The 26,880-nt window shown below is 35.7% G+C and overlaps 1 protein-coding gene across 3 annotated transcripts in view; it reads left to right on the top strand.

Annotated features, from left to right (window-relative positions):
* The window catches only part of LOC138703166 (tubulin alpha-2 chain-like), a 69,967-nt gene that overhangs the window by 28,717 nt on the left and 14,370 nt on the right, over positions 1-26,880 (top strand). Inside the window, exons 1-2 of one of the 3 annotated variants that reach the window (XM_069830833.1) lie at positions 12,086-12,213; positions 22,257-22,629. The exons of 1 other annotated variant lie outside the window; for it this stretch is intronic. In XM_069830833.1, the coding sequence (XP_069686934.1) occupies positions 22,521-22,629 (109 nt within the window). In that variant the 5' untranslated portion in view covers positions 12,086-12,213; positions 22,257-22,520. Of the gene's footprint in view, positions 1-12,085; positions 12,214-22,187; positions 22,630-26,880 lie in introns of those variants that run through there. One more of the 3 variants, XM_069830832.1, reaches the window with a different exon arrangement.

The following is a 26,880-nucleotide window of genomic DNA, read 5'->3' as shown; positions in this document are numbered from 1 at the left end:
ACAACCGTCAAGCAACCAACTTCGAGTGCACACTAACTCCTTGTGACTTAAATTGTGGTTTTCTGTTAACGAACAGTGACGTGTATTATGCAAATCGAGATTTCAGGTATAATTCCCTGTAAAGTTGATTTGAATAATTTCGAGGGAAAAATTGTTCTGGAGCCGGGTATCGAACCCGGGACCTTTGGTTTAACGTACCAACGCTCTACCACTGAGCTACTCGGGAACTCTAACCGACACCGATCCAATTTTTCCCTCTATATCCACAGACCTCAAAGTGGGCTGACAACCGTCAAGCAACCAACTTCGAGTGCACACTAACTCCGTGTGACTTAAATTGTGGTTTTCTGTTAACGAACAGTGACGTGTATTATGCAAATCGAGATTTCAGGTATAACTCCCTGTAAAGTTGATTTGAATAATTTCGAGGGAAAAATTGTTCTGGAGCCGGGTATCGAACCCGGGACCTTTGGTTTAACGTACCAACGCTCTACCACCGAGCCACTCGGGAACTCTAACCGACACCGATCCAATTTTTCCCTCTATATCCATAGACCTCAAAGTGGGCTGACAACCGTCAAGCAACCAACTTCGAGTGCACACTAACTCCGTGTGACTTAAATTGTGGTTTTCTGTTAACGAACAGTGACGTGTATTATGCAAATCGAGATTTCAGGTATAACTCCCTGTAAAGTTGATTTGAATAATTTCGAGGGAAAAATTGTTCCGGAGCCGGGTATCGAACCCGGGACCTTTGGTTTAACGTACCAACGCTCTACCACTGAGCTACTCGGGAACTCTAACCGACACCGATCCAATTTTTCCCTCTATATCAACAGACCTCAAAGTGGGGTGACAACCGTCAAGCAACCAACTTCGAGTGCACACTAACTCCTTGTGACTTAAATTGTGGTTTTCTGTTAACGAACAGTGACGTGTATTATGCAAATCGAGATTTCAGGTATAACTCCCTGTAAAGTTGATTTGATTAATTTCGAGGGAAAAATTGTTCTGGAGCCGGGTATCGAACCCGGGACCTTTGGTTTAACGTACCAACGCTCTACCACTGAGCTACTCGGGAACTCTAACCGACACCGATCCAATTTTTCCCTCTATATCCACAGACCTCAAAGTGGGCTGACAACCGTCAAGCAACCAACTTCGAGTGCACACTAACTCCGTGTGACTTTAATTGTGGTTTTCTGTTAACGAACAGTGACGTGTATTATGCAAATCGAGATTTCAGGGGAGAACCTCGGAAAAAACCCAACCAGGTAATCAGCCCAAGCTGGGATCGAACCCGCGCCCGAGCGCAACTTCAGACCGAAAGGCAAGCGCCTTAACCGACTGAGCCACGCCGGTGGCCGATAGTGATATTATGATGGTGATGTTGGTTATGCTTGTGATCGTGATGATGGTGATGGTTGTGATTATGGTAGTGATGATTGTAATGATTATGATAATGGTGATGATTGTGATGATGGTTGTGACTATGGTGGTGATGATTATGGTGCTGATGGGGTATTTGTGATGGAGATAATGGTGGTGTTTGTGATGCTGATTGTGGTGATGGTGTTTATGATGAGGTGATGATTAAGTTGGTGATGATGGTTGTAATGTTGGTGATGGTTATTGCGGTGGGTTTGATAGTGGTGATGATTATGGTGTTTGTTGTGATGGTGGTTGTGAAGGTGTTGGTGATTCTGGTGATTGCAATAGCGGTGATGTTTATGATGGTGATGGTTGTGAATGTGATTGTGATGGTAGTGTTGATTATGGTGCTGAAAGTGGTATTTGTGATGGTGGTAATGGTGGTGATTGTGGTGATGTGTTTGTGATGGTGGTTATGGTAATGGTGGTGTGGTTGTGATGATGGTGATGATTATGTTGGTGACGGCGATGGTTGTAACGGTGGTGTGGTTGTGAAGGTGGTGATGATTATGTTGGTGACGGCGATAGTTATAATGGTGGTGATGATTAAAATGGTGGTTGTGATGGTGATGTGGTTGTGATGGTGGTGGTGATTATTGTATTGATGATTGTGGTTGTAGTGGCGGTGATGGTTATTGCAGTACGTTTAATAGTGGTGATGATTATGGTGTTTGTTGTCATGGTGTTGGTTGTGAAGGTGGTGGTGATTATGGCGGTTGTAATAGCAGTGATGATTATGGTGGCGATTGTCATGGTGATAATGGTGATTATTGTGGTTATGGTGGTGGTTGTGATAACGGTGATAATTATTGTGGTGGTTGTGATAGTGGTGATGATTGTGATGATTATGGTAGTTGTGATATCGGTGATGATTATGTGATGGTTGTGATGATTATGGTGGTGGTTGTGATAGCAGTATAATTATGTTGGTGATTGTGATAGTGGTGATAGTGTTGATGATTATGGTGGTGATGATTATGGCAATGACGGTGATGGTTGTAATTGTAGTGACGGTGTTTATGGTGGTGGTTGTGAATGTGATTATTGTGATGATTGTAATAATTACGGTGATGACGTTGATGGTTGTAATTGTGGTGATGGTGGAAATGTTTATGGTGGTAATTGTGATGGTCGTGATTGTGATGACTGTGATTATTGTTGTGATAGTGATGATCATGATGGTGATGGTATTGGTTTGTGGTGGTGATGGGCGAGAATAGTTTTACGGTCTCTGGGATCGTTACAAATTTGCTAAATCCACTTGGTCAGACTTCATCTTATTTTTGATAAAGGTTAGTTTATAGTTACTTACTCGAAATTGATTTACACAGTTTTTTCAAGATTCTTTTTACGTAATAAACTGCGATGAATGAAGTGGTCCTGCACTCCAAAGGTAAGGAGAATTTTTTATTCGTATATTAATGCGTCCGATCGGAAACTTCAGGCAAAAGTTTAGGGCGGAACGTATTTAACGAATTGTTTGGCAAAATTTATACAATAAAAAATTATGTGATAAACCCCATTGCCTGCGACGTTTTGTCCATCAAAAATTCCATCATGACCAGATCGGGGATTAAACTCGGGCCATATGGATGGAAAACCGGCGCGCTAGTGCCGAGCAACAGATGCTGTACTTTTCCATCAGTGACTTCGGCCTTCGCCCTGAATTTTGGAACACAGTTGTCATACTGTAGGTGGTTAACGGAAGAAAGACATACGCAACTATTTATTGATAGGTACTAAAGCACAACCAAATTTATATGAATTGAGAACGTATGTGGAAATTTAGACTTGACTAGTTGTGAAATACAGTATGAGACGTATTGTGCGTGTTAGGAATGCGTAATGGATAACTAAAGCGACAACGAACCACTTCACGTCTTGCGATACGCAGTTGGCATTGCAATTGTTTTGTTTGCCAAGTTCAGAACTTCCTGACACTTTCATTGCTTCCTTTACATCTACGCCCTCCGAAAGTCACGTGTCTTTTAATATTAATGAACCAGAATTGCAGCCCTAACTCAGTACGCTGTATTGTTCTCACCAAAGGTACGGTACCGGAGATTATGGCCAGGTCCTGTGACATTTTTAGCTAAAAGAACTACCATGAGTGAGGCTTTCCTGAGATACTTCGTTTCTCTGAACCACACTCGTTTCACGGTTATTTTGTTATGGCTACCAATCCACCATTATCTACTTAATTGTTATCTTCATCGTTATCATCATCCTTTGGGATGAAAAATTCACAGTGGAGTGGATCTACCCACCCCCATACATCTTTACCCACAGACAGGAGTAAACACCGATTCACTTTCATACTAAGTCTTGTCTCTTGTCTTATGTCAGTGATGAGCTTGCTTTGTATTGGTATTGAAAGAGTAATTTTATTTCTGTCAAGTAACCTAAATGATGATATGGAAATATGAAATGCACATATGGAACATAAGAACTACGTGTATTATCATAATTAAGCAATGCCACGAATGATTTATTTAGAGAAATTTAAAAAAAATTACGAACTGTCTTTGTTACGAATATTTCACGAACAAAACAAACTAATAGAACTAATAAAACTCATATAATATAATACATGGTTCGGCAGAATAATCTCCCCGATTTGAATTGGCCTCATACAGGTTTCTTGGTAGTTGCGCTTGAGTGACATACAGGATGATTCACGAGGATTTACCGTCCTTTACGGAGCTTATTTCTGAAGACATTTTGAGAAGAAAAATGTCATATACTTAAACATAGTTCCTATTCTCAATATTTTCACAGTTACACTAATTTAAAGTTGTTTGTAAAATCGTTTTTCCTTTAATTTGAAGGTAAAAGAATAATAGAAAATGGAATGAACCATTCAGAAGTATCATTTCTTTAATTGGTAAGTATTATGAAGCTAAAAATGTGCTGTGAACTCCTTAGTAGCTTCGTACAGACATCTTTTTATATTTTTAACTAGGAAATTACATTATTCTTACGCACTTATCACAACAATTATTACAAATCACACCACTTCCACCGACTTAATTATTTGCAGTTCAATTTTACATCCTAATTTACAGTCTTGGAGAGTTTACAAAACATTTTAAAAAATGTCGCCGTCCGTTTGATTACACTTGGCCGCACGCTTGTGAACGGCACTCGTCGCTCTACGTAACTGCATACGGCTGTCTTTGTTTTCCGTAGCGCTCGCGCTGGCTGCTGACTGCACGCTGACCAAGATCACGCGTTCACAGCAATGCGTTCCAATAACAAAACGTAATCTCTAAATATTGGACCCATGTTTATATGACATTTTTTGATCAGAATGTCTTCGGAAATAAGCTCTGTAAAGGACGGTAAACCCTCATGAATCACCCTGTATACCCTTGAGCAGCACAAGGCATACCACAACGAGTTAGAAGAGATCTCTCTTCTAACTCGTTGCCATGCCATTTCAGTAACCATCATGGCGTAGACAGGTGAAGATCGTGCATTTTGTTCTTGAGCATGTTCTTAAAATGTTGACTATGATGGTAACGCTGTGGCAATTTCGTACCTGAGCAACTTTACCTAACATTCCATCTAATTCTGTGATCGTTATGTAAAATGCAATACATGATATATACACGAGTGTTCTATAAGGATTATGAAGTTTCTTTTGAAACGTTCGGTAGTCCTTCCGGCTTCCTGCAAAACTGATCTGCTATTGGTTTAAAAACCCGGCGAGACTACCCTCTCTATTCGTGAAACGCACTATAACACTAGTAATAAAATTATCAATGTTCTCCCTTCTTTATATGTGCTTCCATCATTACCTTGAAATGTCGCTCGTTATCGTCCCACAGAACACATATTGTGTAGCTTTTGACGTATTTCCGCTTCTGAAGCATAACAAGTTCTTTTCTTCACGCTTCGGCGGTAATTGTAGCTATAAAAGTAAATAAAGACGGCATGTCTGTATCTGGAGGATGCTGTTAAAAAGTCAACAAACCAAACCAAGCAGGAAAAATACTCACAATGAAACTAATTTCCGATTCTTTTCCGTGACTTTCCTTTTCTTTGAAATAACAATTCGCGGACTCCATTGTTCATGTATTGTGTTACCATTACGCTTTAAAATGATGTAATAGGTGGGAATTATTCTGTATAGTATTTCGTATGTGTCACGGTGAAAGTAAAGTGCGGGAGGAGCCAATTGTCGCGTTTCTTACGAACTGAGGCTCAGTGATGGATTGAAGAGTTCATCGGGTATTCATACTCAGAGAGTATCAGTTTACGAGTATCTCAATATTTTTATTTTCAAACAAAAATTATCGTTTTGATACTCAATGAATATCGTAATATACATTGTTTTATTTTGAGACTCAAAAAGTCGCCTATCGTTATGTAGGTAAAGATTAATCCCGGCCACCAAGTCACTCAATTGAGTGCGCTCCTAGTACAATGGCAGTTGACTTAATATACAGGGTGATTCACGAGGAAAGGTAAAGAATTTAGGATGTGAATTCTGAAGTCATTCTGAGTCGAAAAGTTTATATGAATATAGGTCCGTTTTCGAACGGTTACGGAGATATGGCTCTTTGATTTCACAAAAACTTCTGGGATTCCATTGTACTAACTCGCATTTAGAGGCAGATAATGGACAAATTTAAAGTTTGTATTCACATATGCATACATACCTAATATTCTAGATGTCGGGATCGATGTTTTCGCACATTTTCAAAGGTACCTCCTTATGCTTCAATGCACTGTTGCGCTCGGGCGTGAATCGCGCTCATCGCGCGGGAGAGTTGCACGTGGCTGTTCTTTATGCGGCGTGCAGAATCCAAGATACGGTCGATTTGCGCCTCTCTCGTTTTCACCTTCCTTTGGTATACCAAGTCTTTCATCCAACCCCATAGACAGTAAATACTCTTCGATATGGTACTCTTCTGTTCGGAAAGCGTCGTTCATATTCAGCGACGGCACGCAAGGAACTGTCATCGCACCAACCATAAATATACACAATATCGGCGTATTCTGTAGTCGAAAATTTATAAGGCATCTTGAAAAACACAACACTTCCGATGACTGTACCTGCATAACTACTGTACTGTAGGTAGCTGTCTGAACTGCTGTGAATTGATGATAGTGTAGGCTATTTGTGTTATCTGCGGGTTCTGTGTCATTACATCAGACAAGAGCAGGCGATTGGACATTTGTAATGCCCCACCACCCGGTTTGTTTCTCTTATCTACATCGCTCACAATGCAGATTCCAATGTTATGTCATTCATTGCGAACTTCACCTTGTCTCACGTCAGCAGCATATGATAACGTCTGAGTCACATTGAGGAGAGACGTTTTACCAAAAAAATGCATCTAGCTCCGCCATCGTTCGGACCTATGTTCATATGAACTTTTTCGCTCAATATGGCCTAAGATATCGTATCCTAAATTTTTTACCTTTCCTCGTGAATCAGCCTGTATGTCAACATATATATATATATATATATATATATATATATATATATATATATATATGGGGTCAGACCACAAAGGGAAAAACGCTAGATGAGAGAAATTCGATACGGTGCTGTGGATTGAACTTCGGCGTAGCTCAGTGGTTAGAGCATTTGGTACGTAGAACCAAGGACCCGGCTTCGATCCCCGGCGTCGGAGCGAATTTTTCTCCTCTAATAACCATTATTGTTATGTAGGTCTACGTCGCGTCATTGCGTTTTCTTACTCGATAACATAATCATTTATGTCGTTGGATTATCATACTCGATAAGTATCGTTATCTACGTTGCTCGGTTTTCTTTCTACATCGTTGGATTTTCTTCTCTGAAAACATAATCATTTATGTCGTTGTCAACACCTGTAGATTAACGATTAGCACGTCTAGCCGCGAAACCAGGTGGACCGGGTTCGATTCCCGGTCGGGGCAAGTTACCTGGTTGAGGTTTTTTCCGGGGTTTTCCCTCAACCCAATATGAGTAAATGCTAGGTAACTTTCGGTGTTGGACCCCGGACTCATTTCACCGGCATTATCACCTTCATCTCATTCAGACGCTAAATAACCTAAGATGTTGATAAAGCGTCGTAAAATAACCTACCAAAATAAAATAAAATTTATGTCGTTGGATTATCATACTCGATAAGTATCGTTATCTACGTTGTTCGGTTTTCTTTCTACATCGTTGGATTTTCTCCTCTGAAAACATAATTATTTATGTCGTTGGATTATCGCATTCGAAAATAGCCCTTATGCCTAGTGAAGAAGGTAAACACCTCAAAATGTTATATTTGCAGAAATTACATATATCTGAAGCGTAAATTAAGTCAGAACAAACTCTTGTAACATGTTCAAAACTGTCTCATGTATGGAGTACCTTTCGACAGGTATGGAGCACTTTCGAACAATGTCCAAATTATCTTGATTATACATCTTGATTACACAACTTTTAACACTATATCACTTTGTAATATAATATATACTGCATATAGTATACTTTCGCGTGTTAATTAAGTAGTCAACAAGGTAACCTAGTTAATTAAGACGTGAAAGCATATGTATTTTATCTGTTAAAGACCTAATTAATGCTAAAATATATCATGTAAAAAGCACTACCGGTACTATGGTTACATTATTTTTTGTTTAAAACTACTGAAGTTCACATCAAAGTGTTTCATAGTCATAGTGCGAACATTTCCTCCTGAGTTCTCCGGTTGTGTGAATTTCATTACAATATCACTTTTCTCAGACTTACTGCAGTCTTTAGTTTTATGATACGGTATGTAAAGTTCCACGTTTGTCGAAACCTCTACATAAACCTGCCATTGTACAGATTTTGTCAAGACACTCCCCCACTCTTCCTACAGAGCTGCGCAAGAGATCGGATGAGTCTACTTACGAATTATAGGGGAATGGATTAGTTTTTGCCTTGAACTCGGTAGACACACGCCCGACCTTCCCTTCTACTTTTATCCCCTGAATAGAAACGTTGTTCCCGTACTGCACATCGCGAGTGTCTTGATAAAATGCATGAGCTGCACATCTACGTCTTCTACTTAGCCAACATAGAGAACTTTAGTTTCCTTCGTTGCAAATTAGATCGGTGTCCTTTCTTTCTACAGCTACATCTTATAACCTAGAGTTCCTCATAAACCTGACATTGTTGATCTAGCTCTTGACAGACTGGTGTTCTCAGGTTTTTTTTCATTCTGATTGTTATGTACAGGCTTCGAGACTTCGGATCCAGTAGAGCAGTTCAGTGGGAAATCCGCAGAACGACGTACTGAGTATAGTGGTATAGCGTACAGTGGGTGAGGATACTGTAGAATGAATGCTAACGAATACGCAAAGACGGTTGTGAAATTTAAGAAACTAACACACTCTTCCTCTACCTCCTGAGCCCATTGTTAATAGATGTGGTACATGCCTTAATGCAGCTATTTATAATGCCAAATACTCCCGTACAATTGTGCGATAATCAACACATTGAGTGACGGCTGTTCTGCAATCCGAATAATTAAAGCTCTGGATTTGAAGGTTCTGACGAATAATTTGGTTTTCATATAAACCTATTTTCAAACTGTGTCTGAAACTATTACACTGTTAGAAAAGTCAGAGCAAGAGATCGTGAAGCCGTCAAATTAATTGAGGAAGTAACACAGAGAATTAATGAGACACCAAGTACACCGGTTACTGAACGTGTAAAAAAGCAATGGAAATCAATTTTATGTAAAAATAACGGATATGGAATATTATGTAACATAAACAACAAATTAGTGGACATAGAGTCACCCGAGAATAAAGGACTATCTCTTAGAGACTGCCATGATGTAAGGTTTTTTTTTGTTTTGCTCCTATCACGTCATGCGACATAGAGCGCAGCTTTTCACAGAACTAACTGTGTTTGGTAGATAACGGAAAAAGATTTACGTTTGAGGCACTGAAAATATGTCTTGTAGTACATTGCAACTCGGTACTGTAACTGCACTTCCTAAAGACGACCAATAGGATAAATGAAGAAATTAAAATTGCTACATGTTTATTTCCACCATTAACACTGTATAATTAAACACAAATGCTTATAAAAGACAGGAGAATGAATGCTTTTCACTTTATTTTGACATTGTCATTGTGTAATGTATATTTACTTTCAGTATGTATGTGTGTGTGTTTCCCCATACTACCGTACTCTAAACAGCAACGTTGTTACCTCAACACATCTCTACCTTCACTACCTGCAGCGATCAACAGCCTATAGTACATGCACAGTAAACTTATTGTATCGGATCCCAAGTCTCGAAGCCTGGTTATGTAGCTTCATGAAGTTCTAAAGTCGGCAGGTTTCTTGTAATAAGTACTCGAAAGGCGGTACTTCGTCGCTGGATTATTCAAATAATCTAAAATTATCGTTATCTACTCCCTTAAATTATACTAAAATTATAGTTATCTACGTCGCGGTGAATTTTAATACTCTTAACATTGTCGTTATCTATTTTTTTTATTTTATTGGGTCATTTTACGACGCTGTATCAACATCTGAGGTTATTTAGCGTCTGAATGATATGGAGGTGATAATGCCGGTGAAATGAGTCCGGGGTCCAACACCGAAAGTTACCCAGCATTTGCTCGTATTGGGTTGAGGGAAAACCCCGGAAAAAACTTCAACCAGGTAACTTGCCCCGACCGGGAATCGAACCCGGGCCACCTGGTTTCACGGCCAGAAGCGCTGACCGTTACTCCACAGGTGTGGACGTCGTTATCTATGTTGTTGGATTATCATATACGAATGTTGGATTAATGTTCTCGAAAAGTATCGTTATCTGTGTCGTTGAGTTTTCATACTTTAAATTATAAATATCAGTCCAGTAGCCTATTGTTGAAGCACTTCTTTATTAGATATGAGATTCTTGGGTTTGAACTCGACCTCTTCCATTTCTACTACTTCTTTGATACCACTCCATACTTCTATCACTTCTACCACTCCCTACTTTTATCACTTCCCTAATTCTATCACTTCCACTATTCCGTACTTCTACCACTCTCCTACTTCTACCACTTCTCTGCTTCTACCATTCCCTACTTATACTTTTCCTCTAATTCTAACACTATTATTCTATTTATACTATTTTTCTGATACCACTATTTCTACCGCTCCCCTATCTCTACCAATTCTACCACTCCACACTTCTACCATTATTTTCTTCTACCATTCTCCTACTTCTTCCACTCCCCTACTTGTATCATTTCTACCACTATTTTTTCAACCATTCCTCCACTTCTATTACTGCTCTACTTCTACCACTTACTTCTACCACTCTTCTACTTACAAATTCTATCACTCCATAACTTCTACCACTCTTCTACTTACAAATTCTATCACTCCATAACTTCTACCACTCTTCTACTTACAAATTCTATCACTCCATAACTTCTACCACTCCAGTCGCCGTTTGTGCCGTAGTTGGTATAGCGCTGGCCTTCTATGCTCGAGGTTGCGGGTTCGATCCCGGTCGAAGTCGATTGAATTTAAGTGTGTTTAAATGCGACAGGCTCATGTCAGTAGATTTACTGACATTTAAAAGAATTCCTGCGGGACAAAATTCCGGCACACCGGCGACGCTGATATAACCTCTGCAGTTACGAGCGTCGTTAAATAAACCATAATTTGAATTTTCAACCACTCCATATTTGTACCACAGTTTTCTTCTACCATTTCCCTACTGTTGTCACTCCTACCACTCTCTAGTTCTACAGTTCCTTCTCTAATTTCAACACTCCTTTTCTATTTCCACTACTTCTCTGATACCACTTCTCTATTTCTAACACTTGTATTTCTAGTAGGGTAAAGTTGCTTAATTCCGTGATACTCCTAATTCCGTGATATGTTTTTTTTTTTTTTTTTTTTTTTTTTCACTGAATGTCACGGGATTGGGTATCTTGCTATGAAGTTCACCGATGTCTCAAAAGTAGGGGAAAGATACACTCTTTAGAGAAAGATGTCTGGCGCTATCGTCGAACTACAAAGTTTCGACTGACATTAAATTTTACAAAAGTGTCACGGGTATCACGGAAATAGGCAACTTTACCCTACTTCTCTGATTTCTCTATTTCTACACTACTCTTCTTGATAAACGAATAAAAATGGCAAAACTATATTAGAATCATCATGTTTTCACAGCACGGTATTTTTTTTTTTGTTATGAAACGTGTTTGTACTAAACCTCTCTTCAAGTTCAAAACAGGTTTATATAATAGCTGTAATATAAAAAAATTGACAGCATGCTGCGTATTTAGTATTATATCCATGTCAACCGAATTATGTCAGAATAACTGTTACATCCGGCGTGGTAGAAATTCGACACTAACATCCTGAAGTGTGTGAGCGGAGAGAATTAAAACTAGCGGAGTGGCACGCTCCTTCTTTTTAGCATTGTGACAATGCCCCCATTACTCTTCCAGTTTGATGTAAACTGCATTAATGAACCCGTGTGCATGTCCTGTGAGTCTTCTACTGCAGTCCTAAGGAAGAGTCGAAACTTCCTTAACAATCAATCCCACGCAAAATTGTAATCTGTGCCTTGGAGTGTAGGTTGCAAACAACATCGGCACAACTGTCGGAGCTGTAAGTTGGTAGCTGTTTTACAGCAATTTGTCTCAATTGCGTTCATAATTGTTGTTTCCACTGTGAGGTTCACTGATATCTCGTGTGGAATGTGTTATTGCTGGCATTTCATTTAAATGACAGCCACTGTGTGAAATACTTGCTGTGCTTGGTGTTTAGTGTTAAAAGTTCAGGGGCAGGTAATCGTGTTTTAATAATGTAGTGTTATCAAAAAGGTAAAACTTAATCCGCAATGTGAAAGTGCGAAAGAATAGGATGTGGAAAATTAATCATGATTTGTAATAATGAATTTTAAGAAGTTTAAATGTTCCACTAGAATAATATTAAAGTTAATTGTATGCACATGACAATGATCTTATTATCTATGCAAACATATTATTATAGTATTTGCAGGAGAAAATATTATAAGATAAAGCCCAGTAATATACATTTTTCTACATTGTACATTGCGGTAGGATCTTCATCCCTTGCAAATATTCTTCTTTTTTTACAGAATGAAAATTTTCAAAATAAACATGTTTGGGCAGTCTTCGATTAAAAACTACTAACATTAACGGTATAGAGAATTCGATCAAATTGTTTCATATTTATGAATGGAAAACAAATCATACAAACACACTCACAACTTATAAGCATAAGCTGTATTGTCAATAATAATGACATAAATAGTAATGCTTCAAAATAATTCATGTATGTACAGTCGTAGAAAAAGTTTTGTCACATAGATAATTTGTAAGTCCCAGAAAGGAGGCAGTGCACATGATCAGACATATAACGAAACAAAACTAATTTTATTACCTCATCTAGTCATTCTCTTGTGAACCAGGTCGCTCGTCCTCTGATCATGCGCACTGCCTTCTTTCTGGGACTTAAAAAACTATCTATGTGACAAAACTTTTTGTGCGAGATCGTGCGTATTTGCTTGGTTTCCGCACAAAACCAATCCGCGGAAAGTCTAAAATTCCACATTCAGTATTCCCAACCTAACACACATAACAATTTCCCTCTTCTTACCGCTTAAGTGACATATTGATTTTACTGCTTTAGGCTTTTAACATATTATTTTTAGAGACGTTCATATAGTAATAATTGTAAATTGGAAACTTACCACTGCAATTTCACCTAAATTACACTGTTAATTATTGTTTTTAAATATTTGCAAAAATTAAGTAAACTCTAAATCATTACATAACCTTACCGTTTGTTTTAAGTTCGCATTTATAGACTGGGGGAAAAAAACAGACGTATATCACGGCCTGCTGGAGTATAGTAAACACAGAAAACATTTTAAAGCAACAATGTTGAAGATATATATTTTTGTTTTGCAAATTTTCCGTCATTGAACAGAAATCAAGATGGAGATTTCATTGCAACTAATTAGAAATTCCTCTTTCAGGTATGTAATAAACGATCTTCGCACAAAATAATGTACGATACACGAGCGGTATGTTTTCTTTCAATTCTCGGAAATTAAAAAAAGCTCAACTACGTTTCGCTTTTTCAAACTTTTCCTCGAACATGAAAACTTCAACATACCGCTCTTGTAACGCATATTACTATTACAAGACTGTACATAAAGAAATCATAACCACGATTTTCATAAGAAGTCAATTACGTGAAACTAGTACTAACAGATATCAGATTACAGCCGTAGTAATAGCGATAATGGTGATAATAATAATAATAATAATAATAATAATAATAATAATAATAATAATAATAATAGTGCTCATTCATCTTCCGTAGACTTAAAGAACCGTGAAGTTTATGAAAGTAAGTCTTAAGCAATTATTCACATTTTAAAAAATAATGTATAAAACTTATTATTCATAACAATCATAAAGAATTCGATCTTACCAATGGTGAGCAATTTCATTAATAATAACAATAACCTTGAATCGTCCTGCATCTATCAAACCTTATGTTGATGAAAAGTCTGACATGAAGAAATAGCAATTTTAAAATGTATTACACTTTAATGATGATGATGATGATGATGATGATGATGATGATGTTATATGAATTTCTAGAATCTGAGAAAGAACATATCTGTTCATGGTAGAAAATTATAAATAATTTTGATCATAGCCAGGTGCGACGCCAGCAGATCTTCAGTGAACCTTTACCAACACTTACACTATCTCACTCTACATGAATATTGAAAATTGAATAAAATACTATTTCAGAATACTTCAAACAAAATTCTCTCGTCGCTTTAAATTTTGTTAAAGTCGGTTTATACTTCGTAATTTCTCTTATTGTTATGCAATAAACCAACAATATTCGTGTTTTATTTATTTAATCTCCATTCAATTTTATCTTCACTTTATTTATTTTTTGTTTCGCATCTGCATGGTATAGAAATGGAAAATGAATCATATGACAGTGACTACTAGGCAGTATTTAATATTAGGTTCTGTCTTGACCGGTCATAATATACTGTAATACATAGTTCACTGACGTAGGACATAAGGAAAAGTCGGCCTGTTTGGCGCAGTTGATGTAGCGCTGGCATTCTATGCCCGAGGTTGCGGGTTCGATCCCGGGCCAGGTCGATGATATTTAAGTGTGCTTAAATGCGGGCTCATATCAGTAGATTTGCTGGCATGTAAAAGAACTCCTTCGGGACAAAATCCCGGCACACCGGCGACGCTGATATAACCTCGGCAGTTGCGAACGTCGTTAAAAAACATAACATTCTAACACAAAGAAAATATATAGGTACACACTTTGGTTCAATTCTTCCCGAATCACTCCATTGTAATTTGGAAATGTTAGCCCCAATACTTATCCTATTTTTACTGAAAAAATGATTCCAGATAATTCAATATTGCTCTTTTAATTATTTGTTGTCGAATCAAAATTATAAACATTAAATAGTCATCCATCCCTTTATAAGATTTAAACAGTCTTTCGTCCTCGTTCCGTTAATCTCTCTCACTCACTCTCTTCGTTGTACCATTAATGAACCACTAATGGATCTTTCTAATCTCTTCTATTATATATTCCGGGTCTGTCGCAATACGAACACTTCCACTATTGTTTTACATCGTAAAACCGTAACACGTACTTCAGATCAATGCCCCCTTTTCTTGAGCCTTTCTGTGAATGACAACCTCCAGTAACTTTTAGTTCTGTTGGTGGATAAATAAAGAAAAAGACTTTGATTAGTTTCATCACCACATTGCGAGTAAGTTATATTCTTTGAAATACATTTTTAGTAAATTCGCAATAAATTTAAAACAATTCTAGACACAGAGAATTAATAAAATATGTTCTTTATTTATCTTACTGTCCTTAAAATAACTATATTTAATAGTAATTGACAGAATTACTTCCATATACTTTCACCAACACAATTTCATTAACACAATCATAATACTAACAAAATGTTTACCATTTTTAGTTCAGTTTGTGAACATGTGCTATTTTTCAAATAACGCGAAATGTTTTTAGTAAAAATTATAATACTGTAGTTTGTATTTATTTTGTATGTAAGTTCATGAGAACAAAAGCTATTTAGGTACAAATTTAGTACATAATGTATTTTGTTCTTCATATTACAAAATGAAAAGAAAAATTCTGAAAAGTTTTAAAGTGAAAATACAGATATCTTATTGAAGTCTCACACTACAGCTCTTCAAGTGCGCCTTCTCTGTTACGACTAGATCAAAAGAATACATCTCCATAAAATCTTTTTGATTTCATCCTCTTCAGGAAAATACTGTAATGACATCACTTAAAAATAAGGCGGACATGTCTACTTTCTCCTACAAACGTGCAAATACATGTATATTAATGTCATAAACACAATACGCTTATTTTGTCTAAAATGGACTTGTGTGGTTTCTCAAATAAGCAATTCAATTATTCAGCCCAGTAGAAACACGGCTTTATGCTTACCACATGAGTCAGTGTATCTGAAACAGTAACAAAAATAGAAGCACAGTGTTCCGCATTGAAAGAGTCCTTGTTTTTAATTCGAAGTTTTATTTTTCCTTTAGACAAACAACAATCTTTCTTCTATGTTGTGAACAGCATTTAATCTACTAATAGATCTGGTGAAATAGCTTCAATTTGTTGTGAAATTGCATATTTTAGTAGGATTAGTTAAAAAAAACTCGGTCCTTTAAATAACCCCACGCCAAAAATCTGCTGGATTGATATCAGGGGAATGCTCTGGCCAGATGTTAGAAAATGTCTGTTTATTATGCGATCACCAAAGGTGTTTCGTGACAGTCGCTCTTAACTGGTGTATAAATATGGGGATATGCACCATTCTGCATGACGATTATGTTCTCGACGTCACGATTCTGCAACATGGCAAAATAACGTTGTCTGAATTTTCGTATATTGTTTGTTCAACTTCTTTTACATTCATAGTAACACTAACCAAGACTTAATTCGATCTTGTAAAGTCAAAGCCATTTTAAAACACAATCAATGATAGTGATTTAAAAATTCAGTAAGAAGTAAATTTACTTTTTACATATTATAAACAAAATCTGTTACCATGTTAACCGACACAAATGAGTGTGATAAATGAACAAATCCCGTTGTTCGATGCATACAAATGTGTTACCATTTTCTGTATAGGCCTACGTTAATTTAAAAAAAATGTTGTATCTATTTCAAAATATAACTTACTTTTGAATAAACATACACAATGTTTTGCGCAACTAAAAAAAAAATTGTGCGTGTATTGAAGTTTAAAACCCTGCTATCTTTTTACTCTACTTAAAAGTAGCTGTTTTTTTTTTTTCGAAATTTATATACCATATTATAGTGCATATTTCAAGATTGTTTAGAGATTATTTACGTGCATATTTAAAGCTTTATAAATGCATATCGTCGTTGTTCCTGCAATAACTCCTATGTGACATTTATCGATTTTCAGATTTTTGCTCTATTAAATAACTTAAATAGTGATACAGCAAATAATAAAATCTCCTATATGTAATTATATTTTTTTCTTTCGAAAATGTAAGAATTCACAGTCTCCTATGTACCACTGCTATAGAATGAATAAATGTGTTTTCCCTTCCTACTGAAAAATTTTATATTTTGTACATAGGAGTTATTGTAAGAACAACGGCGATATAAATCCATGTGCTAAAATGATAAGGGTCTTTTGGATCCCATAATATCGGCTGCTTTTGATATTGGTCGATGAAATTTAAGCACATTTTATTTGACCAGAGTGAACACAAAATCATTATGTTTCCTTTGAGAAGTGACACAAAACCGACTGGATTTGATTCAGATCATTCGCGCTTAGAAGCACTCACGCATACGTTGACAACTCTCGAATGCACGCCCACATTGGTACAGATCTATGCTTTAGCGCTCACCGCATGTGCACTCAAGTCTGCACCCGCCTACAAGAATTACAGGCGATCATTACCGACAACAGCTTTATTATCAACAGTAATCTCACTAGAGGTTTTGATTTATCTAGAGAAAATCAAAACTCGAGTGGGATTTAATTGACTATTACACGATTAGAAGAAAGTATATAAAGATTAGAAGTAACAAAGTACTCCAATAAATAAAATATTAATTGGCTTACGAAAATACAACTGTCTTCAAATGTATTATTGTACCATCTCAACATTACGCTAGATGGCAGTATGTTGTATGATTATGTTTTCTTGTTATCAGTTGTGCCAACTATGGAATCTTCATTGAACTCTGTGGACGGTTACTAGTCAAGAAGGCTTTGTTGATTCAGTTTTATTTTTATTAAAACATTTGCATTCCACTTCAATCATCCGGATCCCAGTAATCAACGTCACTTGACAGATGATTTTCAATAAATTTTAGTATTAAACAATCTCTGATACGTGACTATCCATAATATCATAAAGCAGAAGCTATAACAAACATAACCTAAATAATATAAACAAGTGTTAGAAAAGTTTTAATTAGGGATGATGAAATAAACAAGAAACGTTTTAATTAACGATGATGAAATAAACAAGAAACGTTTTAATTAACGATGATGAAATACAAAATAAACATGTATAATATTAAAAGGAACAATTATTGAAAGTACAATTTTCAAATTTGAATGTTTTAGTGGTTGGTGGTTCAGTCGATGTTATATTGGACATGTGCGTAAAAGAAGTGAACTCGTTGATGTACATGGTGTATCCCTCAACTTATTCAGAATTTCCGAATGGTGCTCTTCATATATGACCAGTGATCTTTATTAATTCTTGTTCTTGAATGCCAATGCGAGTCATATTTGAAAGTGCTGTGCATTGACTGGAGTGGTTTGTAGTTTTCTGTTTTTTTTTTTTTTTTTTTTTTGACGTCCAGACCAGTGCTGTTTGAAATGTTGGCAAACAAAGAAACAAACGCTAGGGTAGTGATGAAAATAAACAATTGCTAGGGACGCGATAAAATTAAACAAATGCTAGGGACGCGATAAAATTGTGCGATAAGCAGCCATGATTGGTTGAAAGATGTCCTTTCGTACCGTTTTATTGGTCAAAAGTAGTGTGACGTAGTAAAAGTGTAATAGTCGGTTATGATCGCCGGTCATTCTTAGAGATTAGATAAAATTAGAATTTAAGATATCAGGCAAGAACTAGAAGCATGCCCACTTATTGATAAAATAGTCAACTACAGACAAGATTGGAAATTACATGTAGAGAGAATGGACGACTACAGACTTCCTAAGAAAGCAATGAATTATAAACCAAAAGGACGACCAATGAAAAGATGGAGCGACCTTTGAAGTCGGAACGGGCAATTGCCCATACCATGAAGTGAAGAAGAAGAAGAAGAAGAAGCAGAAGAAGAAGCAGAAGAAGAAGAAGATTTTTATCATCAATCTATTACCACAACATTTTATTGCCCGAGTAGTTAAGAACGCAGATGCGAAGTGCTACTCAGAGTATCCCAGAATTTGAATATTCCGCGCTGGAATTTGGGAGATGCTCAAAGCGACGTGAAATTTCCTAATATTATAGACAGTATTTTTCAGGAAGACTAATAAAAATGGAGTCCACACCTGTCGAGTAACGGCTAGCGCGTCTGACAACGAAACCAGGTGGTCCGGGTTGGATTCCCGGTCGGGACAAGTTACCTGGTTGAGGTTTTTTCCGGGGTTTTCTCTCAACCCAATATGAACAAATGCTGGATAACTGTCGGTGCTGGACCCCGGACTTATTTCACCGGCATTATCACCTTCCTCTCGGTCAGACACAAAATAACCTAAGAGGTTGATAAAGCGTCGTAAAATAACCTATTAAAAATAAAAAAAAACATAAAAATATGGTTGCAATAACAGTATATTAAACAGGGTAGGCCTATTACAGCAAAACTAATGGTTCATGATGAGAACATTCCATAAACATTATCCATTTTAATTTAAAAGTGTTAACATAATGCTAATTTTAGTTGGACATTCCTGGACAACAAAATTAATATTTTTATTATTTAAGTCAAAACATTTCATTGAACACTTCTAATGGCAATGAAGTGGAGTACGTGAAGAGCTAGACCCAGAGTAAAGTAGTTGCCTCTGGCAGTCAATGTCAACTCCTAGCCAACGTTAAGGCCTTGTTCAGAAGCAACAACGGTTCGTATGGACTTCTCGCTGGAGTTTTTTGCACTTTAATTACATTTCTTTACGGTACTTTAGTTTTATTTATTTACAATCGCTTTAACTTCTAGGTCATATCGCGACTGTCTGTAGTTTACTGTTGAGAATTCTGTTGCTGTTATCTGTGTCTATTATATCGTATATTGGGTCCAATCCGGCATTCGCTTTTATTTAACTGAAAATGGTTATATTCAGTCGAGGAAAACCAAGGAAAAACCAGATGAGTTTGGTACGGAGATCGAACCTGGGACCTCCAGAATGCTAGTCCAGTGCGTTATCATTAATCCATCTCGCTCCGTTACTTTTATTGATATAAGTTGTGTTACAAGGTTAAGACACCTAATCTAAATTTTATCCTTTCATAGCAATGACAAATAATGTCATTATTATCGTTTTATTAACTTCGTACATATTTTATATCTTTAAATAAATCTATAATTAGATATTTATTAATTGACTTTAAAATACGATTTTTATAGTCCTTTATTAATAGTAAAATCCTTCCTTAAAAAAACGTTTACGAGGCTACAGGTGTAGCTCAGGCGGTAGAGAGTTTGCCTGCTGATCTGGAGCTGCACTCGGACTTAGGTTCGATTCCAGATTGGGCTGATTACCTGGTCGAGATTTTTTCGAGGCTTTTTCCAACCGTAAGGTGAATGTCAGGTAATCATATGGAGAATCCTCGGCCTTATTTCGTTAAATACCATATATCACCAACACTATCGATTTTAAATAACCTAATTGTTGATACACACACACACACACACACACACACACACTGTGACGCTGCAGTCTTGTAGAACCTTGACCGCTCTTAATAGTTGATATAGCGTTCTTAGATGAAGGACTTAAAACTTTTACAATATGCTTTGACACTTTATTTATCACTCTGTTCATTATATTATGAATTAAAAAAATTGTTGGCTTAAGGGGGTATATACTTCTTCGAAAGTCGAAAAAGTGATAACTTAAAACTTTTGCGATATGCTTTGACACTTTAATTTAACACTTTGTTCATTGTATCATGAATTTAAAAAATTGTTGGCTTAAGGGGGCATATACATCTTCGAAAGTAAAAAAAGTGACTTTTTTTTAATGGACTTTCTTTAATAGTATGGTGAAAATTTTAAGTACCTCTAGCACGTTAGAGTTATTACCTAAAACATGAGACTGTATCAATTGACTTGGTCATTTAAATGTGGATAGAATTTCTCACCTTCGGTAAGTTTGTGGCTTATTTCCAGTAACTGAAATTTTCCAACTCTCTTCCTCTAATAACTTCCACATTTTTTAGACGAGTTTATGAAATTTTGCAAACCGATGTATTTCAAACTGGAGAACAAACTCTAACTTTAATAAATACTGTTTAATCATATCAAGTTCTTCTTTCATTAATAACTTTTTATTTAAAAATAATTAAATTTCACAATTCATGAAAAAAAAAATCACAAAAAATATTTCTTACAGTATTTAAGATAAGTTATAAATATTCAATTGATGAAGGGGAATTTGTTAACACATTCATTATGAATAAAACAGGAAGAAAACATTTAAAATATTCTAAATTTTATAAGATAGCAGAGAAACAAACGTTCCCTACAAATATTGTACCTTCCAATTTAAAAATATACCATAATTATCTTAAGGGAGGAGATGGGTAAAATTTCTGATTTCTGTAGTATTTGAGTTAGTTGGTTCATTTTTGGCACACATGTTCCACATATGATGCATATACATGCTACAAATTTTCATGCATTTCACTCAAATATTTTCTGAGTTATGCCCTTTTTCTAAAAAAAAATTGGGACATGTTTTAAAAATCTATCTCTTCGCATAAATTTTAAGTGTATGATCTAGATAAAATTACAGTACTTTTAATGTACCTAGAAATGCACTAAGTATCCACATTTAGAAATATATCCTTATAATAGGTAAAAAAAAATATATTACTTTGTCAAAAGTTATTTTTTTAAATTTTCTAGCGCCTATTGTTAAACAAATTATTTTTTTATTTAAAAAGCATATCAAAAATCTGATATTATAATTTGTTAACCATGCTTTGTAGAAAATTCAGTAAAAATTTCATGTTCCTAGCATCAAAATTGTAAGAGCCTTTACACTTCAAACCTGACGAAATGTGCTGAAAAAATAAGTGTGAGAAAATGCTTGTAAAATTTGCATGGGATTCAAGTTCAAGGGTGCAGCCATTTATATATTGAATAATTTTTATGATTTCGAGTGCCGCAGAGCGTTGAAACTTGCTCAACATATGAATAAGAGATTGCTGATTAATTTTTTACAAGAAAACGAAAATGCGATTTTTGACTGAAAATGACCAAAATTTCACCCATCGCCCCCCTTAACAGTAAAAGTTTCTTGAATTCAAAAATGTATTTATTAATCTAGAAGTGTTGTCTAATGACTATACCAAATTCCAGCAGAAAAAATATTTAAAAATATGTAGATATAAAATTTTTAATTCTACTAAATTTATACTAGCGAAACGTGTGCATGCTCTCTTAATACATTATAACTTATCAATTTAGTAAACGATATATTTATAACGTTAAATAAACTATTACAATAAGAGCACTGTTACTGCAAGAGCAGAAGACATAGCTGGCTGAAATCCGCCACTGGGCGACATTCAAACAGTGGTGAAAGTAGTGACGTGAAGACCAGTCAGTGGTGCGCGTCGTTGAATTGTTGGACCAGGTCTCCGCGAGCATTGTCAGATCATCGCTCGTGGCATAAGGAACAGCAGAGTTACGTAAAACCAGGTTACAGTCATGGGCGCCACCTCTTTCGAGAAGGGTTGATACAAAATACTGAAGAATTTTGCCGTGGATGTGGGTGTAGCGGTCCTTCGGTACCATGCGCCTCTTCATGGTGTCCTTGACACTCTTCAGCATCCTAGTCAGGACCGCGGAGCAGCAGGAGTTGACTTCCCGGTTCTCGAAATGCGGTCAAAACTTGCAGCGAGGTAAGTGGATTTGTTAGTTATTGGCTAATTGAATTTCAAATATGCTTCCAGTTCTCCTATGTTAATATAAGAATCCCATTCTAAGTAACAGTAGTTTAACTGTATGAAAGTTTTCTCTCAACAAAGACACCAAGATTCGATTCGTGACAGATTCTGTGACACTTATATGTGATAAATAGAGCTCTTATGGCCGAGACTACTACACAAATTTCGGAAACGTGAATAGACTCCCTGAAACTTGAAAAAGACGTTCTTTTTCTTTCCTTTATATTCCTATTCTGTCGTTATACTGTTTTTGCTCTATTCATTTTCTTTTCTGATCTGTTCTGTTCCTATTCTGTTTGCTTTTCTTCCTGCTCGATTCTTATTCTATCTCTGTTCTATATTTATTCCATTTGTGTTGTTCCTGTTCATGCTTTTGTTTTTATTCTTGTGTTTGTTATCAGTTTTCTTATTTTTGTGTTTTATTATCGTTTTTCTTATTGTTATATTCTGTTTCTATTCTGTTTCGTCTCTTGCTTCTGTTAAAATATGTTTGTATTGTTTCCACTTTCTTTCTCTTCTTTTTATGTCCTTTATTTATATTCCCTTCCTTTTACATTCTGTTTCTGTTCTATTCTTCTTCCTTAATCTGTTCTATTTTCGCTCAGTTTGTTTCTGTTCTGCTTAGTTTTATGTTCTGCTCTATTCTTGCTCCATTTCTTTTTCTTGTTCTCTCCTGTCTGTGTTTACATTATTACTATGTTTATGTCCTGTTTTACTTTGTTTTATATTTATACTGTTCAAGTTCCTATTCCATCCCTCTTTCTTGTTCTGTTACATTTGTAATCTGTTCTACTTCATCTCATGTTCTGTTCTCGTTCTGATATATTTACGTCCTTTTGCTTCTCTTTTCATGTTCTGTTCATCTTTCATTTCTGATTCGTGTTCTGATATATTTATGTTCTGTTCTCCGTTTTGTGTTCTGTTCCTGTTCCATTTACATTTATGTTCTCTTCTTCTTCATTTTATGTTGTGTTCTGTTTCTTTATTTCTCTTGTATTAATGTTCTGTCGTTATTCATCTTATGTTCTGTTTTGATTCTGTTCCATTTCTGTTTCCTGTTTTGTTATATTTATGTTCCGTTGTTCTTCGTTTCACGTTCTGTTCTGTTCCTGTTCCATTTCTATTCCTTGTTCTGTTATATTTATATTCTATTCTTCTTCGTTTTATAACACGTTCTGTCATAGTTATGTTCTGTTGTTCTCCATTTTATGTTCTCTTCTGTCTCTGTTTCGTTTCTGTTCCTGTTCCATTTCTGTTTCTTGCTCTATTATATTTATATTCTGTTCTTCGTTTTATGTTCTGTTCTATTTTGTTTTTGATCCATTTCTATTTTTTGTTATGCTATAGGCTATTTATGTTCAGTTGTTCTTCGTTTTATGTTCTGTTCTATTTCGTTTCTGTTTCTTGTTCTGTTATATTTATATTCTGTCCTTGTTCCATTTCTGTTTCCGTTTCGTTTCCGTTTCTTGTTCTGTTATATTTATGTTCTGTTCTGTTCCTGTTCCATTTCTGTCTCTTGTTCTATTATATTTATGTTCTGTTCTTCTTCGTTCTGTTTCTGATCATTCCTGTTTATTCTTCTTTTATATTTATGTTCTGTTGTTCTTCGTTTTATGTTCGCTTCTGTTTCCGTTTCGTTTCCGTTTCTTCTTCTGTTATATTTATGTTCTGTTCTGTTCCTGTTCCATTTCTGTTTCTTGTTCTATTATATTTATGTTCTGTTCTTCTTCGTTCTGTTTCTGATCCATTCCTGTTTTTTGTTCTTTTATATTTTATGTTCTGTTGTTCTTCGTTTTATGTTCTCTTCTGTTTCCGTTTCGTTTCCGTTTCTTCTTCTGTTATATTTATGTTCTGTTCTGTTCCTGTTCCATTTCTGTTTCTTGTTCTATTATATTTATGTTCTGTTCTTCTTCGTTCTGTTTCTGATCCATTCCTGTTTTTTGTACTTTTATATTTATGTTCTGTTGTTCTTCGTTTTATGTTCTCTTCTGTTTCCGTTTCGTTTCTGTTTCTTGTTCTGTTATGTTTATGTTCTGTTCTGTTCCTGTTCCATTTCTGTTTCTTGTTCTATTATATTTATGTTTTTTCTTCTTCGTTCTGTTTCTGATCCATTTCTGTTTTTTATTCTTTTATATTTATATTCAGTGTTCTTCGTTTTATGTTCTGTTCTGTTTCGTTTCTGTTTCTTGTTCTGTTATATTTATATTCTGTCCCTGTTCCATTTCTGTTTCTTGATATTTTTAATTATTCTGTTCTATTTCGTCCAGCCTTAACTTAGTGTTGTGATGATGTCTCAATAAAAAGGCCGGGGTTAGATTCCTGATAAATTCGACGAAAGAATCTATGTGTTGGGCAAAACATTTGCAAGATTCATTGTCTCTGAAAAGTTCGAATTTCTTTGTTCTCATTCTCAGTCTTATGTCACTCCATTATCACTACATCAATACATTATCTGTGAACTACTACTTTAGTTTAAGAGCAACGTTAAATAATTACGAATACAAGGATATTCTTTCTGTTCTATTAGGAACATTCGCAGTTCATTCACTGTCTATATCTTGCTATCGAAACTGGGGTTTGATTTTGTGAGAAGAGCAGGTTTGGGACGGATTACCACTGAAAATTTCGACTTCATTTAATAAACCATTGATTTTATCTTCTGTACATAAAGAATTATAATTCCATTCTGTTTATTTATTGGTAGAAACTTTCCCAAGAAATAGATTGAAGTTCAATCCTCAACATATAGGCCACAGTTTAATATTTAATATTTTCGTGGGTAACATACTTTTAAATTACGTATAAATCATATGATATATTATGATATGAAGGTTATGAACTAAAATTCATATTCATAAACGCTTTCAAGTGTTGGAAGATCAAGTTAATAGCGTGTCGAGGGAAATACAGTGTAAGAGTACAAATCATCTTAATCAACAACATGAAAGGAGATCAAGTTTCATCGTATTGGTAACAACTGACACGGATGAAGTCAGTTAGAAAAGAGAGAGAACAAATCGATTAATAATTTCTCTGGTCGAGTGACAACTGTGTAATAATTTCACCGATAAACTAGTACTCGTATGATTTATACAAATTCAGAATAGGTAGGCCTATAAATTAAATCGAGACCAAAATAAAGTAACTTGTAATGTAGCCTACTCGAGAATAGAAGCAATCGACTAGTATTGTTCATTTCGACGAGCCACACTTAACGACCTATCATTTGGGAGAATTTTACCCATCATTTGGGCGAGGAACTTCAGAAAGAAATGCATTATTTGGGCGAATGTGGGGAGGAATTTCAGAGTCAAGAATGTTGGAGAGTAACGACTTGCATTTTATATAAAATTTTTATTTATTTATTTATTTGTTTATTTATTTATTTATTTATTTATTTCATTACTAGTAAGTCTGAAATGAAAACAAGTTAATAAATACCAATGGAAGATAAACTAGCCCACTCCTGAATGAGTAAGACTCGTGCCCAAGAGGGGATTTCAATACAGACAAAAATAAAATTAAAATTGAGAGTGAATACAGATTAAGTAGTGTTTAATATGTTTAAACCCAAACTATAAATCCAACTACAATTTTTTTAATTTTTTTTATTAATTTGGAGAGGATTCGTGGTTAAAATAATATTGGAATAGAATTTGTTTAATAATCTGGGACCTTGACTCATGCTATGATAAAAAGCTGCATTCGTTTTACATTTTGGTTCAGACAAACGCAGAGAATTTATATTTTTAGTTCTATATTTATGTATATACCTTTCAAATTTAATACACATATTTAAAAGTATAAACCTTACGAAGCAATAGTGACATACAGTTCAAAAAATAATCATATTATTTCAATATCTACTGTAATTTCTTGCTTCAGTATCTGTAACCCAGCGACAGGAAAAAGTCTCTCTCAAGCCTTGGTTTCTCTGAACCGACGCATGCGATTTGCGAGGTGCGACGCCCGCCTCGCACAAATCCGGACTACACGAGAGTTAGTGCGTGTTTCTATAACTGCGAGATGCGAGGTCTGCGCACCTCGCAGCTATAGAAACCACTCACTATCTCTCGTGTAGTCCGGATTTGTGTCGGTTCAGAAAAACCAAGGCTTTAGAGAGCTTAGCTTCTCCCGCTATCTTAGTTGCAGTTTTATGTAGGTACTCATGCTGACTACTCTGTTTATAATTGAGTTCCCCGTCCC

Source organism: Periplaneta americana, chromosome 7 (genome assembly GCF_040183065.1).
Source record: "Periplaneta americana isolate PAMFEO1 chromosome 7, P.americana_PAMFEO1_priV1, whole genome shotgun sequence".
Classification (NCBI taxonomy): domain Eukaryota; kingdom Metazoa; phylum Arthropoda; class Insecta; order Blattodea; family Blattidae; genus Periplaneta; species Periplaneta americana.
The sequence above is the reverse complement of the archived record's forward strand: the minus strand, read 5'-3'. Positions and strand labels throughout refer to the sequence as shown.